Genomic DNA, 16,285 nt, shown 5'->3' with positions numbered 1-16,285 from the left:
GAAAAACAATGCAGAATCATAAAGCAGTAAAATCTGTTTTTCCCTCCAGCACCAATAGAGATCCAGTGGAATGAAAGACAAGTTAAAGGTGAAACAACACCTGACTGCTCAGATGTCATGTGACTTTTTATAATATCTGGCAGACACTGAAAGTGAAACTCAAACCTCATATTGACAGTGACACAACCCAGTCTCTAATATTTGTGACATGTTTGTTCAGGGCAGAGGCTCAGAGACTCTGGTGCTGCTGAAACTCTCTAAAACTCTCAGTCTCTGTCTGACAGGTTTTCAGCACGTACAGGACAATGTAAGATGACCTGTGCTAAGAAAACAATGTCTAATACTTTATTTTTTCCATTTATATTTTTCTTAATACATATTTCAAATTTATAACTGTAAATCAAAATCAAAAGCACACAATGGGTTGGATTAAAAGTAATTAAAAAAATTAACGCAACTTTGTGGGTCATAACATTTTAAGTGTAGTGTGGTACAACACTGAGACCAAGAGGCTGATTTTAGGAGAGTTAATTTACTATTGTATACAGTAGTAAGATAAGACAACACTCAAATGTAAGCATAACTTAAAATATACAAAAAAATGCTTTTTGATTTTGCTTCTTCCCACAATCCCTGGTTTAAAATCACATTAAATGTTATGTTCTGTGCCATATATGACATATCTCTGAACATTTTGACACAAACCTGTTTCATATATAGACACATTTCTTCAGTTGTATAAATCGTATATTTGTGGAAACTAAGTGCATCAAAAAACATCAATCATTCAGTTTTAAATCTGAACAAAAACATACATTTATTTCTACACACAACAAGTTTCCCATGTATTACTTTGTATTACAGACTGACTACAACAATTCAGCCTTTGATCCAGTAAACAGACTGAACCAAACTGAGCAAAGAGAAAACACTGAAAATACATGAAGTACAAGGGAAAATATACAGGATTACTCTACTGTCTATTCTGCCCAATTATTGACTGATCACCAATGACTGTGATATTGTAAATATTAATAAGTATCAATGAAAAACTAGAAGTATAATGTTGTGGCTCAGCCTTGAAAATTATTTATGTTAACCTATACTTTTTCAAAAACATGGAAAACCGCTTGTCCCTTTTTGCGTATCACATTTTCTTGCCATCTGCACCTCTTTTGTTCTTTCCACGTTTTATTCTCACAGCTTTAACTTTTTGGCATTTGAAGGAAGTGTGCTGTTCATCTCAATCTCATCTTCATTTCCTCTCTTGTTTCTGTTTTTCTCAGGCTCATTCAGCTTTAAATTGCAAACTTTCTCTGACAAAGTCTCTTTTATATCTTTTGTTTTGTCTCCAGTTTCTATTCTTTTGTTCTCAATCTCTGTGATTTTCTGAATCCCACCACTGGTTGTTGTAAATTCTTCCTCAATTATCTTCACATGAATTTTTTTTGCCTTCTGTCTCTTCTTTTCAGCTTTGTGTTCCTCTGTCAGTCTCCCACTTTCTGACTCTGCTTGTACAAAAGAAGATTCTCCTCTGTTTTGACTTTGTTCATTATCTCCCTGGTTTTCCTGATCTTTGTCTTGTTTCTCCACATGAACATCTGTACATGTATCACTGACTTTCTGCTCTGATCTCTGCTGATCCTCTAAACCTTCACTGTGGTAAGAGTTTGTTGTGGATGATCCTTTTCTCTCTGCCTGTTCATCTTTTCTCTTTTGCTCCTCATCTCTGTTAACATCTCTCTTCTCCTTTGTCTGTTGCTCAGGTTTTAGCTCTAAACTGCTGTTTCCCTGTTCACAGGCCTGATCATCTTTTGACATGTTTCCTTTTCTATCACCATCTACTGCACAGTCCTCAGACCTCTGAGGGTGAAGGCTGGGATTTGTCAAGTCCCCAACTCTTCCTTCTTCAACTCTGTCATGTGGATGAGCCTCTGCAGTGTCTTTCTCCACCTCATCCTCCTCTGTCTTCATAAGGTTTTCAGCATCTTTACTCAGGTCACACTTATCACTGACATCAGGCAGCAAAGCTCCATTAGTGGACACCTCCCTGATGGTTTCAGTCCCAGTATCTGCAGCATCAGCTACATAGAAGGTACAAGATCAATTCAGGCAAACAACCAAACAATAGGATGTAGTTATTCACATAACATGTGAGTGAGCAGGAAGAAAATATTTGACTCTTACTTGTGTATTTCTTGTAAAAAAGAAGATAAGCACTTTGGGATCTAGTGGGAAAATGTGAAAAGAAAGAAACTTCTATTTTGGTACTCAGTAAACTGAGGGATGTGAAAACAATGAATGAAAACTTACCTTTTAATGAAATCTGTTTGGTTAAGCTGAAAAAAAATCATTGACAAAAATATGTTTTTATGCTTTCTAAGGAGTGTTGAACTGTTGGGCGCATTAAAACAACTTTCTACAACAACACTGATGAAAATGTGATCAGTCTCACCACTGTGACAGTTTTATCATTGAAGTTGTACCATCTATTCTCATCATCATCCTGGGACTTGATGGTTGCAGTGTAATGTCCACCTCTCAGACCACCAAAGTGATCCACAACTGCATACAGGTCATATTTCTGATTCTGATGACATTAGGATCAGGAATGAATAAGAAATGTTACAATCAAATACTAAAATCCACAGTGAACATACTGTACCTGTGGGATCTCTAACGTGCAGGGGACACACACAGCCTGGTTGTTTTTGACATATGTCATGTGATTGTAGTCAAAATGAAACCTCTTCAGCAGCAACATCAAAGCATCTGGATGTTGTTTTACTTCACATGTCTGAATGAAACCAACACATGTTAATATGTTAAGTCCTTTGAATCAGATAAAGCACATGTTGTGTCTTTACTCACAGCTGTAGCATCAGCTTTGTCATCACACCCTTCACAGTACATCTGGTCTTCTCCTCTGAAATCTGAAGCTCTGAATAACTCCTCAATGCCATTCTCCTGAAAATGCATTAATGTTATTTACAGCAGAAATTAGCTCTATCACACACGACCTTAACAGCTTAGTGGGTGTGAAGAGTTTATAAATATCTTCTCAAGGGGGACAGTTTTAAATGTAGCACACTTCAGTAACTTAAATCAGAACTGAGAACAAGAAACAAATCACATGACCAACATACCAGAACAAACATACAGTATCAAACCAACAATCAAGACAATCAAAATGAAAGAACAGTTTACAGAGTCAGTAACTGAAATGTTGATCTGCAAATGTCATATCTGGTTTATTAGACATGTCCTGGCAATTGAAAAATGCTATGAGGTTTTCCATATTTACCACATTATATTGGTTACTGGAGGAATCCATCAGTGCAAGAGGAAGATGCCAAAATTGCTCATCTGAGCTTTTCTCTGTGTGACCGTGAGAACATGTGATTTTGTGAGTCAACTCTCCATGAAAGACCTGAAAACATAAAAATATGTATTTAGCTTTATTTTTCAAATAACTAACACATTCTCTTTAATAGTCATGATGCCTTTACCTGTGCTGTACCAGGACTGGTCAGGTTTAACATATTCTCAAAATACTCAGCAGCATCTTGTTGTTCATACACTGTGAGTGTGAGAGGAGCAGGAGTCAGAGTTTAATGAAATGAAGGGAAACATGTTTGTCAGGTTTAAAACAGTAAATCTGGATTATCAGATATTCTCAATCTGTTGGTCATAAATGACAATATATGAACACAACTAGTCTACAAATCTATGTAATGTGAATGTTAACTGGTCAAATTACCAAAAAAGCTGCTTTGGTCCTCATGTACCTGCTGTGTGTTGTTGTTCTGTGCTAACATACTGTACCTCTGGTGATGCCCAGCTTCTCTGTGATTGTAGAGGGACATGCTGTTTTTGTCTTCAGGTCTTTAAACAAGGGTTTAAGATCACACTCAACACACTGAGGATTTTCACATGTGTGCCTAAACAAAGTACAGACACAGTGACCATGAGTGATAGAATGGTGTACTGTAGTCCTAATTTAAAGTCACTACATTATATGACATGAGCTTGTACTTTGTCACTGACCTTTCCACAGCCTCTCTGAAGCCTTTGGTCATGTACAGAACCTGCACCACACTGTTCAAGTAACATGTTGCTCCTTGGTTGACCAGGCCATTGTAGTGAATATGAGCTGTTTTAGATTTAAGATTAACAATGAAATATATTTTCAAAACAAATACTGTCAATGTTAAACAAACAGAACATGTAACTCACCGTTGTTCATTTTGCTTCATCAGTCCACATCAACAGTGTTGGCAGCTGCTTAGGGATTTGCATTTTGTCAATCAGTTATTGGAAATCAATCGATTATAACTGTTATTTTGGAAACACATATAAAAACATTAGGAAATATGCACCTACCTTCAGCTGTCAACTTCATACGTCAACATATTCTACACTTACACAAACATTAAGCTGCTTCTATCTCCTGTGTAAAACCTTCAAAACACTTTCTCTTTCACTTGTCATCACAGTTCTGGGAATGCTGCATTCAGGGTGTGTCGGAAATATTGCATTTCTTTTAAAGAAACACTAACAATAATAAATAATTTTAAACTGAAACCAATAATATCGTGCAAAAGGCTATTAAATAATCCACTGAAAATAAATCTCAAGTTGCCAAAAAGAAGGTTCTGTGAATTTTGATGTTTGTTAAAATTTGTTTAGATCCCACCAGATGGAAAGATGTGTTGCCTGTTGTTGATATAGCATTGAATTGTTTGACTAGGTTTAATTTTAAAAAAAGCATATTTCCTATATTGGTGTAATTTGAAACATCCTTGTCATCAGAACCTGCTGTTAAGGGGTAAACACCACATGCTTTCTTCCCCTATTTCATGGGGCTTATATGTTTCTTAATACCTGCACATTAAAACATAAAAAATGAGGCATTTTAGTGAAAGTGCTTTTATTTTGTACAACATCTGATGTATCGAACATCTTTGGAGTGAACAAAGAACAACTACAGAATCATTGCAATAAAATATAGATATCCTACAGCTTTCAAATGATTTCAAAGTGCCAGGCGTTTTCACAAGCTCGTATATGAAGCATGAGCAGCAGGAAGAGATTTTCTCTGTCAGATCAGCCCTCCAGGTACCCTCATCACCATGTGGATGTTGGACATTTGCTGGATTCCATATGTAGACAACAGTGTGGAGTCTCCATCCAGCATCTTGTCTGCAAAGATCAGCCTCAGAGCCTCCTCTCCTACACACACACAAATATACAGGTAAACAGAATCACTAGAAAGACAGACAGAATCACTGAAATCAAAGAAAACACATCACTTAAAATATAGTTTTACTTTCAAATATAAGTTCAGTTTTTCTTTTGACCTGCCAATCACACGTGGTTACATACAGTTACTCTATTATACTAAAGTATAGTTTTTAAGTACTTCTGTCTTTGCTTGAGAGTTTTTTTTAATTTTGTGCTACTTTATACATTATTCTACATATATATCTGCAGTATATATATATATAAAACACTTTACTCCAATTACTTAGCATTAAGAGTTTTATTTAAAAGATCAATTTGACGCATTAAGACTTGTTAGGTAAATTAGGCCCATATACAATAGTATAACTCACAAAATAGTATAAATCACAAAAGTAACTTCATCTCAACATACATTTTAACATTAAATGTTGCTTCCAGTAATAAAACAGGTCAGGACATATAAGAAAATAATATGGAGAGGAGCTATAGTTTCAGTTTCTACTCTTACATGTTTGTTGACTGTCAGTAGTGTGTTATGTATAATTTAAAGGACCTTTTCTCGTTATGGAGTATTTAATACGTTTCTTAAGTAAACAATATTATTAGGTTACTTCCCCAACACTAAAAATCAACAAGTCTCTACTCTCTAGAATTAAGTTGGCTTCTCTCCATGGAGGAAATGGGCTCATACATAAACTCAAAAACAACATTTCACCTTCAGCTCCTTCATCAGCTGATTAAATCCCAAAGACATGTGCAGGCAGGTCACTGAGTAAGTTCAGTTATTATTGTTTTTATATTTCTCAGTGTCTTTACCTGTGCTCTCAGGGAGTCTCTGTGCAATCTTCTCCTTCAGCTGCTTCACTGTCATGCTCTGCATCTGCTCCTCCGTGTTGCACAGGTCGATGACCATCTTCTCGCCCCGTAGACCATGAACCACGACCTGGTAGAGTTTTCCCATTTCGGTCTGTTTCTCTGGCAGTGACTTGCTGCGTTGTTTTCGCTCCTAATGCTTCTAACTCAGCTTCAGGATGTAGTTAACCGAGCTGGGATCAGATGCTTTCACTTTCCTATTAGTAGTATTTTTAGTGGTGTTCTCTCAGAGTGCTGTTACACCTATCTATGAAAACGGTATTAAATGAAACTGGGGTATTTAAGCCATTTGTTAATTGGTCAATACTGTAGCGTGTCATTGTCACGTGACCTGATGATCGATGGATTAACTTATTGACGTTTGAGAATGAATACATAACATTTAATACATAACATCTAAAAGTCTGGGAGCTTTTATTGTGAAGCAGGAAATATCTGACGTTACTGATAATTATCCTCTATATGTGCGATCGGCGTCAGAAACAGTTTAAAAGGTAAAGTGAGTTTTTTTAACGTCACTGGTGTTTCCGTACAGCTCGTGTACATGATTACTATTTATATCTCTTCATTCCTCATGAGCTGAAATTATAATTGGAAACCACCAGATATTCCAGCATTGTCACGTGACCATAGAAGTGTTTACTAGATATCCTGGATTGTAAAATTAACAACTTGTCATATTTATCACACACTAACATATGATAACATAACAATAACACAAATCAAATAAATGTTACTGTATTAGACTGTAGTCCTATAACCTGCACTTGTCATGCTACAACCACATGACTTGTGTGAAGTCAGTATAAAGACGACAGAGAAACTGAAAGTTAAAAGCCTTGGTTCTGTCAGGAAGGGTTTCAGTCTGTCAGAGCAGCAGCCTCAGCGTTTGTTTCTCATTTCTCAACCACAGACACAGTTTGATCTGATACAAAATGACCACACAGCAGGGCCAGGACGAGAAAAGATATGACCCCAGGGACACAACTCTGAAATTTGTCAACAGACCGGATGATCTGGATCCGCTGCGTGAGTACAAGGATAAACATTTAATTTTAAGATCAGGATCTCCTGAATTCATGTTTTTCTTCTCAATTTCGTCAGTGAAGTCAGTTACAGTAACAGTGGTGTAGCTATTGTTTTCTCAGTGTGTCAAGCTGGGTGGATTCAGTTTTCCTCTGTGGTGGATGAGCAGTATAGTCCACATTAGACTTTACTGATGAGTTTAGTGTCTGGTCTTGTTGTTTTATTCAGCCCCAGATGAAGGAGACAGGAATCTCCGTGCAGAGATGTCCTGCGGTCATGCTGTCACTCCAGAGTCTCTGACTGGGTGGTGTCGCAGCCTCCTGGACCAGGTACTTTCCACTCTGAGGAGTTGGGCTTTGGACTGTCTTCTAATAAATAACTTCCCTCTTATTTCTGATGTGGCACTTCACCTCAGTTTACAATGACTGAAGGTCAGCCTAATTAACTATTTATACTTTGAAAATATCAAAGCAACTCACTTGTTGCTGTTCACAAAGTGCTTCTGCTGCCCCCATGTGGTCAAAATAGTCTCTCTGTTGTCTTGGCAGCTTCCATCTAGATTCATCTTCATTCTTCCTTTTCATTTCAGGGCAAGTACAAATTTAAGTGTCCAGCTTTGAAGGACGGCACCTTGCAGAAGTGTGATGAGGTGTGGTCCTACCAAGAGGTGCGCAGGCTGGCGGTGCTGACAACTGAAGAGATGCAGTATTTCGAGGAGAAGCTGGCCTGTCTGGCTGCTGCAGAGTACTGTGAAATCAAAGCAGTGAGTCACCCCACCCTTCAAAATGATATGAGTTCAGCAGAAATTGTTTCTAAATGAAATAAAGTAATAGTTTCAATCATGTAGAGCCAAATCACAGGACTGTCTGCCTATAAACCCTGATCTTTACAGTGCATGTGTAGATGGAGCCAACAGCTGTTAGCTTAGCTTAGCACAAACACTGAAACAGTGTGAAACAACCAGCCTGTTTCAGAAAGAAGGAAAAATATGAATGAATATGAAACACATGAATATATGGAAATGGCAGAGCAGGATGATGGCTGTGAAGATGAATAAACTTCAGAAAGGATCCGGGTTTAACGGACACCCAGGGCACCCTGTGGGCGTTGATAGAGAGAAAGAGGGAAAGTGTTTTTGGACTATATATGTGTGTGCTTCTAAACTTCAGGGAAAAGTCAATTTACCAAACGAGAGAGTGGTATGAATCTTTTCATTTTGGTAAGAGAGAATATTTACAAATTTTTGACCAATTCCTTTCACATTTCTCACGCCCTGATCCACAGTGTCCTGGGTGCAAAACCAGTCTGGAGAGAGAGGACCTGACAGACCTCAGTGTGCAGTGCACAATCTGCACAGCAGACAAGAAGACAGTGTACCAGTTCTGCTGGCAGTGTCTGAAGCCGTGGAAAGGTAAAGCCCCACGCTCTGATCGCTGCGACAACGATGGCTGCATCAACCAGGACCTGGAGCTTCTCAAGAACTGCAGGGACACCACCCTCCCTCAGGTGGAGGGGGTCGACAAATGCCCCTCCATCCGGGCCTGTCCCACCTGTGGTCAGAGAGTGGAGCACGACAGATCGGGCTGCAAGAACGTCATCTGTCCTCGCTGTCAGAATGAGTTCTGCTTCGTGTGTCTGAAGCTCACTCCACTCTGCCTGAAGACAAGCTCCTACTTCATCGCCTGCAGTGACGGGGTGGCCCCCAGACAGACCTCCATACCTGTGTGGCACAGAAACTAAGACGGAAAATGCAAACACACATTCACCTCTTATCATGTACGTTAACATTCTTCTTCTATGGCATTAGACTTTTCCTGTTAGATTTTACTGTGGGATTTTTATAGCAGACAAGTTTATTGTTTATCTACATTAGCATCAGCAAAAACATCTGCTGGACCTTCTTACTATGTTTGTTTTATACACTGTTTTTAAAATTACCAGTGAAAGTTGCTTCCTTCGAATTTATCTCTGCTCACTGATAGTTAAACATTAATAACTACATCATTTAATAAAGTTTCATGAATACAGCGTGTCCCTTTGTTGTCTATGAAGTTCAATAAATCCCCTGTAAGTAACATTAATCCATCCAGTATAAAAATACTAAAACTAAATAAGAGCCAGTTTTACAGAAAGATCTGTATCGTCCTCTGTAGAGATCAGTCCCCAAATATCTGGACAATGACGACACTGAAGACATGTCCTCAAACTGGAAGGCTGGTTTCACATCCAACTAACTCTGAGAAATGAACAACAACCCTTTCGTACTGCTTTAGGTTATAGCATAACAAACAGACGTGTCCATTTTTTACAATGTCCATTTTAACGTCCAGCATGAGCAAACAAACAGGGCTAACAGAAGTCCTGAACTTTTAAACAGGCAAAAACCATCAACACAGTACAAACACTGTATATATTCATATGTGCTGGTTCATATATCCTGTCACTTGGTTTGCAGCCACATGTGTTGGCCACGTTTCAGCTGATACAACAGCACCATTTTCCACAGTGGATGATTTTAGACATTGGTTTTAGTTGTGAAACATATTAGAGATTATTGTTATTAGATGACATTTTTCAGTAAGTTCTCTCTTATTATACAAAGTTCAAACAGATACAGGGCAAAACAATAGAAATGAAATTAAACTGTCCATCCATAAACACAGTGGGAAACAGCTTCACATACTGAATGACTTAAAAACAGGGAGGCAGTGAATGTAAACAGCAGAACAAATTAGAGCTAATTTGTTAGAGCTAACTGTTAGGACCACTACACTGCAGCTCTGGTGTCTCACTAAAATATGTCCCAGTGGGTTGGGGTTAAAAAAATGCCAACTTTTCCATACTCTGGTTTTTGTCCTTATCACCCATTCCTCCATGATCCTCATCTGGGCGACTACCACCCTGTGAGCGTTTCACCAGGTAAATAGTGGACATGTGTTGGACTCCACATTCCCACAGCAGGCAGTTGTCTTTCAGCTGCCTTCCCTCAAAGATCAGTCTGATCACTGAAAACGTGCACAGACACACAAACAGGATCATTCCAAACCAAATCCCAGCTATGGTTTACATGCAGACCAGTCAGACAGTGGGCAGAACAACCAGCTTTGTCTTTTACCAGCAAAACAATAAAAACCAGCAGCAAAGTTTAATGACAAGTCAGGACAAGTGAGTTTGTGAATGAAACCCTCCACCCTGTTACACTAAGGCCACATAACAATCTCAATCTAAAACACACCTACTACTAATGTTAATTAAAATATAAAGTGTATAATCCAGAGGAAGTTGACCTACCATTACTCGGTACACCTTCCTTATGTGCTACTTTCAACCTCAGCTCCTCCACCGTCACTTTCTTAAACTCCTCCTCACTGTCACACAGGTAGATATCATACTGATCCCCGCGCAGTCCTTTCACTATGACTCTGAAAACCATGTTTGCTGTTTTCCTCCTCACTGCTTGTGATTCGTCAAAGTTCAGTTTTATTAGAACAACCGAATAAACCGCGTTCACTTTCACCTTAAAATGAACATGGAGGAAGTTTGTTCGACGTCGGACCCACCTAGGTTCAGGTACAACCCGTCAATAAATTCCCCGGATGTAAAATGTATTCATGCAATTTAACAAAACTGATTTCCAGTCAGTTTGTGATCGATCTGATAGATCTGTAGCTCCGTCTATAAATCAATACCAAAATAACAGAACGATAACACGGAGTGCCCCAAGTCATAAAAAAATAAAATAAGTCATAAAAAAGTAATAAAAAAATTTATACCATTTAGTGATAATATATATTTTCCACAAGCAACAGACCCGTTGACCTGCCCAGGTAACGATGCCTGTTAGGCTAAATAGAGCCTGTATCAGGCTGAAATGGGCCATAATAGAATTAAAATATAAAATATATTTTATTGGCTTATATCAGACTACATTAATGTTCACTGTTGCTTGTTTTTTCGACTTCGGACCCACATACAACACGTAAATAAATTCCCCGGATGTAAAATGTATTCATGCAATTTAACAAAACTGATTTAGCGTCAGTTTTTTTCAGTTAAAATAACGAGTAGAAATGCGAAATAAATAAACACATAGCCTGCATTGTAATATTAAATTATTGGTTGTTATTTATTATTGGTAATATTAAATTTTTGGCTGATTTAGGCGATAACACAATTAAAATATACAATAGACCATATAATATTTTTATATATTATATGGTGTAATATGGGATGCATCTATCTATCTATCTATCTATCTATCTATCTATCGATCTATCAACCCAAAGCAATACATGTGAACTTATTCAACTTCCCACAGAGTGGCGCTGTTGTCACTGAAATATTAAATAGAGAGAATTTGAATATATTTATTTAAAAATCAACATCTTAGTCAGCCACACATATAAAAAAGAGGTGAAATGGCCTTACATTCCCAGTGACATCAGAGCAGTTTGTTTATAGAAGAGGATTTTATGCAACAGTTTTTTTTTCAATAATGTTTCAAGTCAGTACAGCAGTAAAGGTATGAAAATGGCAGATGATGATGATGATGATGTTGAATAGGAGGAAGAGGATGAAGGTGGTGTCTCTGTCAGGCTGCCTATGCCCCATGAACCCTGAGCACCAGGTGGATAACAGTGGAGCTCTGGATCTTGTATTTAGACATCAGGGTGGACTCATCCAGGGTCCTGCCTCGGACGCACAGCTTCAGCTCCCCTTGTCCTGGAGCAGAGCGGAAGGAAGGAAAGACAGTCACTCATGCGCCTTTTACGCAGACGACAAACATTCGTGTCACTTGCGACATAATTTGACACAACTTCTTTAGCTGAGATACATCAGATGTGCTCACTCAGGTATTTTTCATCTCATCTGTCGTCAGTGGATTTCTTACCTGGGATGTTGGGGAAGACTTTCTGCAGCTTCACCTTCGCCTGCTTCACAGTCATGTTGTCCATCTGCTCCTTAGTTTTCCACAGCTCCACCATTTTCTTCTCTCCTGCGATGCCGCGCACCTCGATCGGTCCTCGACACATAGTTTTGCTTTGTGTGTGTGTGTTGGTGAGGCTCCTGTCAGGTTCGCTGTCTGGAGACAAATGAGTCTTTGGGAGAGTTGTCTGTGGCTTATGATGCGTCTGAAAAAGACTTTTGCTTTCGCTATAATTTAATAATAACAATCATCCTTCCTGGTCGTTTTGGAAACTACCTGATTTCTTTTATATCCGTTTGACATGTGACCCAGAGCAGTGTTTATGTCGGTGTCTAACCCATATGAAAAAATATGAAAAAGGATATGGATTCATATTAAAAGCAGTATTTTAATATGATCAACAGTACTAACGGCGTTTACTTAAACATTCACGCAAATAAAATAAAATAGGAATATATAGAAATTGAATTCAGACACATCAAGTGACTTTGTATAACCAGAGAAATTGAAAGTGTGTTACCACTCTTGTGTTTCTGGATATCATCAAGTATGTGATTTCCTGTAAATTAGAGCCTGTGTGTGTTTCTTTAAAAGATCAACGCACTTTTTGCCTTTATTATATTTAAATCACTGAAATGAATGTGACTCATAATGTGGTTTCAATATCAATATCAACTCTGTGATCGATTTAGACTAAGACATATAAAACAGGAACAGTGTGTTTATATAATATGAGGTTAGAAGAGGTGCAGATTATTTATATGATAATACTAAAGGCCAAATGTTCACAGTGTGATTATGGTTCATGTTAACATGCACATTTCTCTGTATTTTTCATTGTTTGGTAGATTATCGTCATATTTCAGACAAACACTGTTATCACACAGTGTTTATACTTCCCAGGCGAAACGACGTCACCATTAAAGCGAAACCAAAAGCGCGTCTCTTCACTGTTTGTCTCTATTCCGCACAGGACAAACGCAGAAGATGGGCTCATATCTGGCAACCACACAGGAGAAGTGTTACGACCCCCACGACACCTCGCTTAAATTTGTGGATGGAGAAGATGTTTTAGACTGTAAGTAGCTCATGTATTTCACACGTTGCAGAGGAGTCGCATGAATTATAACGTTGCGTTTTTTCTCAGTTTTGTGTGAAGGATTCAAGTCTCGCAGAGCCCTGATGTCCTGTGGTCATGCTGTGACCCCGATGTCTCTCACCAACTGGTGTCGCCAGATACTGGATGAGGTATGACCCTCCACAGTCTCATCCTGACACAAAACACGTCAATGTGCCACATGAAGTGACACCTAAAGGCCATTTGTTGCTTTATAGTTTCAGCTCCTGACTGATAGTGTACATGTCATATTAAATATCATTTGGGCCTCGGGAAATATGGAAATCTGGCAATTCCTGATCGTCCAGACCTTTGGGTTCAGTGTTAAACACAGTCTGTGGTGACTCTTCTGTGACACTGATCAATAATTTCTCTTTCAATGTTTCAATAAAGGGTGAGAGCAGATTTGTGTGTGGACAGTTTGGTTGTAACGTGGAGTGGACTTATGACGAGGTTCGTAAAATGGCTCTTTTGACCCCTGAAGAAACTTCGTACTTTGAAAAAGCCATTGCCTCCAATGCAGCCAGCGGCTCCTCTGGTGCCAAAGTGAGTACAAATATAATATTTACTATCTGTGCTTGGAAACTGCTCCTAACATGATGGAATACAAATCCATTTCTGTTCTCCCTCTTCTTTCACCATCACACCACAGTGTCCTGGCTGCAAATCCTTCATGATGAGACAGGATGAATCTGATCTGTGTGTCTGCTGCTCAGTGTGCACAGCCAAGAAAGGGCGGACCTTTAAGTTCTGCTGGCAGTGCCTGAGGGAGTGGAAGGGTCCATCTCCACGGTCAGACCGCTGTGAAAATGACGGCTGCCACAGTGAATCACTAAAAACACTGCAGACCTGTCCACAGATCAGCATTTGGAATGTGAAGGGGAATTGTCCCTCCATCCGTGCCTGTCCTACCTGTGGTGCACTGTTGGAGCACGACAGGGTTAACTGCAAATACGTCACTTGTCCCAGATGTAAAGCAAGTTTCTGTTTTGCCTGCCTGAACATCGAAGAACAGTGTTTAAAGTGCCATGTTGTCCCTGTGCAGACCTCTATACCTGTGTGGCATAAGAAATAATGTGAACAACACCAGATTGTAATGAGCTTTGTTTTCTTTGGGTCTCTTTTCTTAATAAACACAAGGTCGATTCTATTTTATTAATAGATTATTCTGCCACTGACTGTGGGCAGTGAGGGGGTTGGGCTTGTAAAGACAGATGAAGCTCAGTTCATCACTGATGGACAGAATCAGATATTTAAAAAAAGTCTGAGTAAATGTATGTGAAAAGGTCAAAGGCCTCTGGGGAACAGTACAAACCACAGAAGGAAGAGGAGGAGGAGAGAAAAGTTAAACACAGGTCCAGTTGTGGCCTAATGGCTAGGGAGTCAGACTTGTAACCTGAAAATTGCAGGAATTGTCGGTGGCACAGAGTGAATAGCCAGTGCACCACCCTCAATACCTGCCCACTGCCCCGGGTGTGTTTGCACAGTGTGAGTGTGTGTTCACTGCTGAGTGTGTGCACTTGGGTGGGTTAAATGCAGAGCACAAATTCTGAGTATGGGTCACCATACTTGGCCATATAAGTCACTTTCACTTTTCATGGCGTTTCTGGTTCTCTGATTTATGTTTTCGTTTCATTTTCAATCGGTCAGTCGGTCTCCTTCTCTTCCACCAAGTTCATCTCTTCTCTCTGATTGGTCCTATTCACAAGCGAGTGGGACATACAATTTATTGGGTCCCTCAGATGTCACTGGGACTACCGAATATTTAATAACTACCTTGTATGGGCATAAACCATTTTTAGGGAGGGGTGAAGAGCAGATATTTGGAAAACTTCTTTCATCAAATTGCATGTTTCTGTGGTTTTCATTAAAGTCTCTGGCTTACAACTAATATAAATATTAGAAGTATTCACAGAACAGGGGCCTATAGAGTCTAACTGCTGGATTTTGTGGGGCCCCCTGGGCAGTAGGGGCCCCTGTAATTGTCACCACCTTTCACCCCAGTAGCAACGGCCCTGCACAGGTCTATATTTCCTGTACATCATGATTATTCATTAACATAGCTCACTAAGTTAGTTCATCATTATCACAGTGATACAGGTTTAGATAGCTAGATAACTAACTGTGATTTAATCTAATCTAATCTAATCTAATCTAATCTGTCTGTCTGTAAATCTTCAGCTTCTGACAGGGATGCTACTGTCACTGAAATGATAAGCAGATGAGCAGTTTTAGGTCCAATTATATTATTGTAAAATCAGCATCTTCATCAGTCACACACATATAAATGTACCAACAAAGGAAATGCAGATATTCCCAATAACAGCAAAGCAGTTTGTTTAGAGAAGATGATTTTCTGTCACAATTTGTTTTTAAAAAACATTTAGAAGAAGCAGCAGTAAAGGTGGGGCCCTGGTGACCTGTCCAGGGTGGACCCCTGCCTTTCACCCAAAGAGAGCTGGGATAGGCTCCAGCAGATCCCCGTGACCCTAATTAGAAATAAGTATTATCTATAGGTATAGATAATGAATGAACAGGAGGAAGAGGATGAAGGTGGTGTCCCTGTCAGGCTGCCTATCCTCCACGAACCCTCAGCACCAGGTGGAAAACGCTGCAGTGCTTGACCCCGTATTTAGACAGCAGGGAGGACTCATCCAGGGTCTTGCCATCGAAGCACATCCGTACATCACTTTCTGCTGTGGGGAAAAGAGAGAGACACAAGGAGAAGGTGAGAATATCAACTTGTAATATACGCGACAAGTTAAATATTAATAAGTTCAGTAAAACTAAGCTGCAGGCGATAAAAAGGAACATATTAAACACTACAGTGAGAATCAAAGGTGACAGAGTTACAATAGTCCAAAGTCACAAACAACAGTTCATAAATAAATGAGTCTGCTTTATATAAATCAGACAAAAGAACATTTTAGGTGGCTGCAGAGTTTGATTTGTTAGTTTAGACATGTCAGATGTGTTCACTTGTTATTTTCAGTAGAATATTTAGCCTGTTACCTGGACGTCTGAGAGACTTCCTCAGTGATTTCTCCTTCAGATCACGCACAGTCATTTTCTGAATCTGCTCTGCTGACAGGTCGATC

The 16,285-nt window shown here is 39.2% G+C and overlaps 4 protein-coding genes across 6 annotated transcripts; 2 read left to right on the top strand and 2 right to left on the bottom strand.

Moving 5' to 3' along the window:
- Nucleotides 1–513: 513 nt before the first annotated feature.
- LOC113145282 (ubiquitin carboxyl-terminal hydrolase 47-like) lies at nt 514–4,509 on the bottom strand. 2 transcript variants are annotated; one of them, XM_026331825.1, is made up of 12 exons: nt 4,384–4,509; nt 4,237–4,281; nt 4,048–4,153; nt 3,826–3,941; nt 3,510–3,580; nt 3,305–3,430; nt 2,872–2,967; nt 2,666–2,797; nt 2,456–2,590; nt 2,314–2,339; nt 2,188–2,228; nt 514–2,084 (listed from the first exon to the last, which is right to left on the bottom strand). In XM_026331825.1, the coding sequence occupies exons 2-12, from the start codon at nt 4,244–4,246 to the stop codon at nt 1,198–1,200; spliced, it is 1,746 nt and encodes a 581-aa protein (XP_026187610.1). In that variant the 5' UTR covers nt 4,247–4,281; nt 4,384–4,509; the 3' UTR covers nt 514–1,197. The 2 variants fall into 2 exon arrangements, with proteins under 2 accessions (XP_026187610.1, XP_026187618.1); XM_026331833.1 differs by lacking the exon at nt 2,314–2,339 and having other exon boundaries at nt 2,188–2,197.
- A 1,918-nt stretch (nt 4,510–6,427) lies between these two features.
- On the top strand, nt 6,428–9,078 carry LOC113145298 (probable E3 ubiquitin-protein ligase ARI5). 2 transcript variants are annotated; one of them, XM_026331862.2, is made up of 5 exons: nt 6,428–6,611; nt 7,031–7,146; nt 7,372–7,472; nt 7,733–7,906; nt 8,428–9,078. In XM_026331862.2, the coding sequence occupies exons 2-5, from the start codon at nt 7,053–7,055 to the stop codon at nt 8,881–8,883; spliced, it is 825 nt and encodes a 274-aa protein (XP_026187647.1). In that variant the 5' UTR covers nt 6,428–6,611; nt 7,031–7,052; the 3' UTR covers nt 8,884–9,078. The 2 variants fall into 2 exon arrangements, with proteins under 2 accessions (XP_026187647.1, XP_033181609.1); XM_033325718.1 differs by lacking the exon at nt 6,428–6,611 and having other exon boundaries at nt 6,961–7,146.
- Nucleotides 9,079–9,095: 17 nt separating this feature from the next.
- Nucleotides 9,096–10,853, bottom strand: LOC113145305 (ubiquitin-like). Its single transcript, XM_026331875.2, has 2 exons — nt 10,435–10,853; nt 9,096–10,148 (listed from the first exon to the last, which is right to left on the bottom strand). The coding sequence occupies exons 1-2, from the start codon at nt 10,574–10,576 to the stop codon at nt 9,961–9,963; spliced, it is 330 nt and encodes a 109-aa protein (XP_026187660.1). The 5' UTR covers nt 10,577–10,853; the 3' UTR covers nt 9,096–9,960.
- A 1,009-nt stretch (nt 10,854–11,862) lies between these two features.
- On the top strand, nt 11,863–14,337 carry LOC113121397 (E3 ubiquitin-protein ligase RNF19B-like). Its single transcript, XM_026291827.2, has 5 exons — nt 11,863–11,996; nt 13,044–13,148; nt 13,218–13,318; nt 13,581–13,733; nt 13,840–14,337. The coding sequence occupies exons 2-5, from the start codon at nt 13,058–13,060 to the stop codon at nt 14,260–14,262; spliced, it is 768 nt and encodes a 255-aa protein (XP_026147612.1). The 5' UTR covers nt 11,863–11,996; nt 13,044–13,057; the 3' UTR covers nt 14,263–14,337.
- The last annotated feature ends 1,948 nt before the right edge of the window (nt 14,338–16,285 follow it).

This window comes from Mastacembelus armatus, chromosome 18, assembly GCF_900324485.2.
Source record: "Mastacembelus armatus chromosome 18, fMasArm1.2, whole genome shotgun sequence".
Classification (NCBI taxonomy): domain Eukaryota; kingdom Metazoa; phylum Chordata; class Actinopteri; order Synbranchiformes; family Mastacembelidae; genus Mastacembelus; species Mastacembelus armatus.
Note: the sequence above shows the minus strand (reverse complement) of the source record. Positions and strands in the feature narration are given on the sequence as shown.

Coding starts and splice junctions, on each gene's coding strand:
- LOC113145282 (XM_026331825.1), bottom strand. Junction 2,798..2,871: donor ACAAAGCTGATGCTACAGCT/GTGAGTAAAGAC, acceptor GGTTTCATTCAG/ACATGTGAAGTAAAACAACA. Junction 2,229..2,313: donor CAAACAGATTTCATTAAAAG/GTAAGTTTTCAT, acceptor TTTTCCCACTAG/ATCCCAAAGTGCTTATCTTC.
- LOC113145305 (XM_026331875.2), bottom strand. CDS start 10,576: ATGGTTTTCAGAGTCATAGTGAAAGGACTGCGCGGGGATCAGTATGAT. Junction 10,149..10,434: donor GGAAGGTGTACCGAGTAATG/GTAGGTCAACTT, acceptor GCACGTTTTCAG/TGATCAGACTGATCTTTGAG.
- LOC113121397 (XM_026291827.2), top strand. CDS start 13,058: ATGGGCTCATATCTGGCAACCACACAGGAGAAGTGTTACGACCCCCAC. Junction 13,149..13,217: donor TGGAGAAGATGTTTTAGACT/GTAAGTAGCTCA, acceptor GTTTTTTCTCAG/TTTTGTGTGAAGGATTCAAG. Junction 13,734..13,839: donor GCGGCTCCTCTGGTGCCAAA/GTGAGTACAAAT, acceptor ATCACACCACAG/TGTCCTGGCTGCAAATCCTT.
- LOC113145298 (XM_026331862.2), top strand. CDS start 7,053: ATGACCACACAGCAGGGCCAGGACGAGAAAAGATATGACCCCAGGGAC. Junction 7,147..7,371: donor GGATGATCTGGATCCGCTGC/GTGAGTACAAGG, acceptor TGTTTTATTCAG/CCCCAGATGAAGGAGACAGG. Junction 7,473..7,732: donor GTCGCAGCCTCCTGGACCAG/GTACTTTCCACT, acceptor TTTTCATTTCAG/GGCAAGTACAAATTTAAGTG.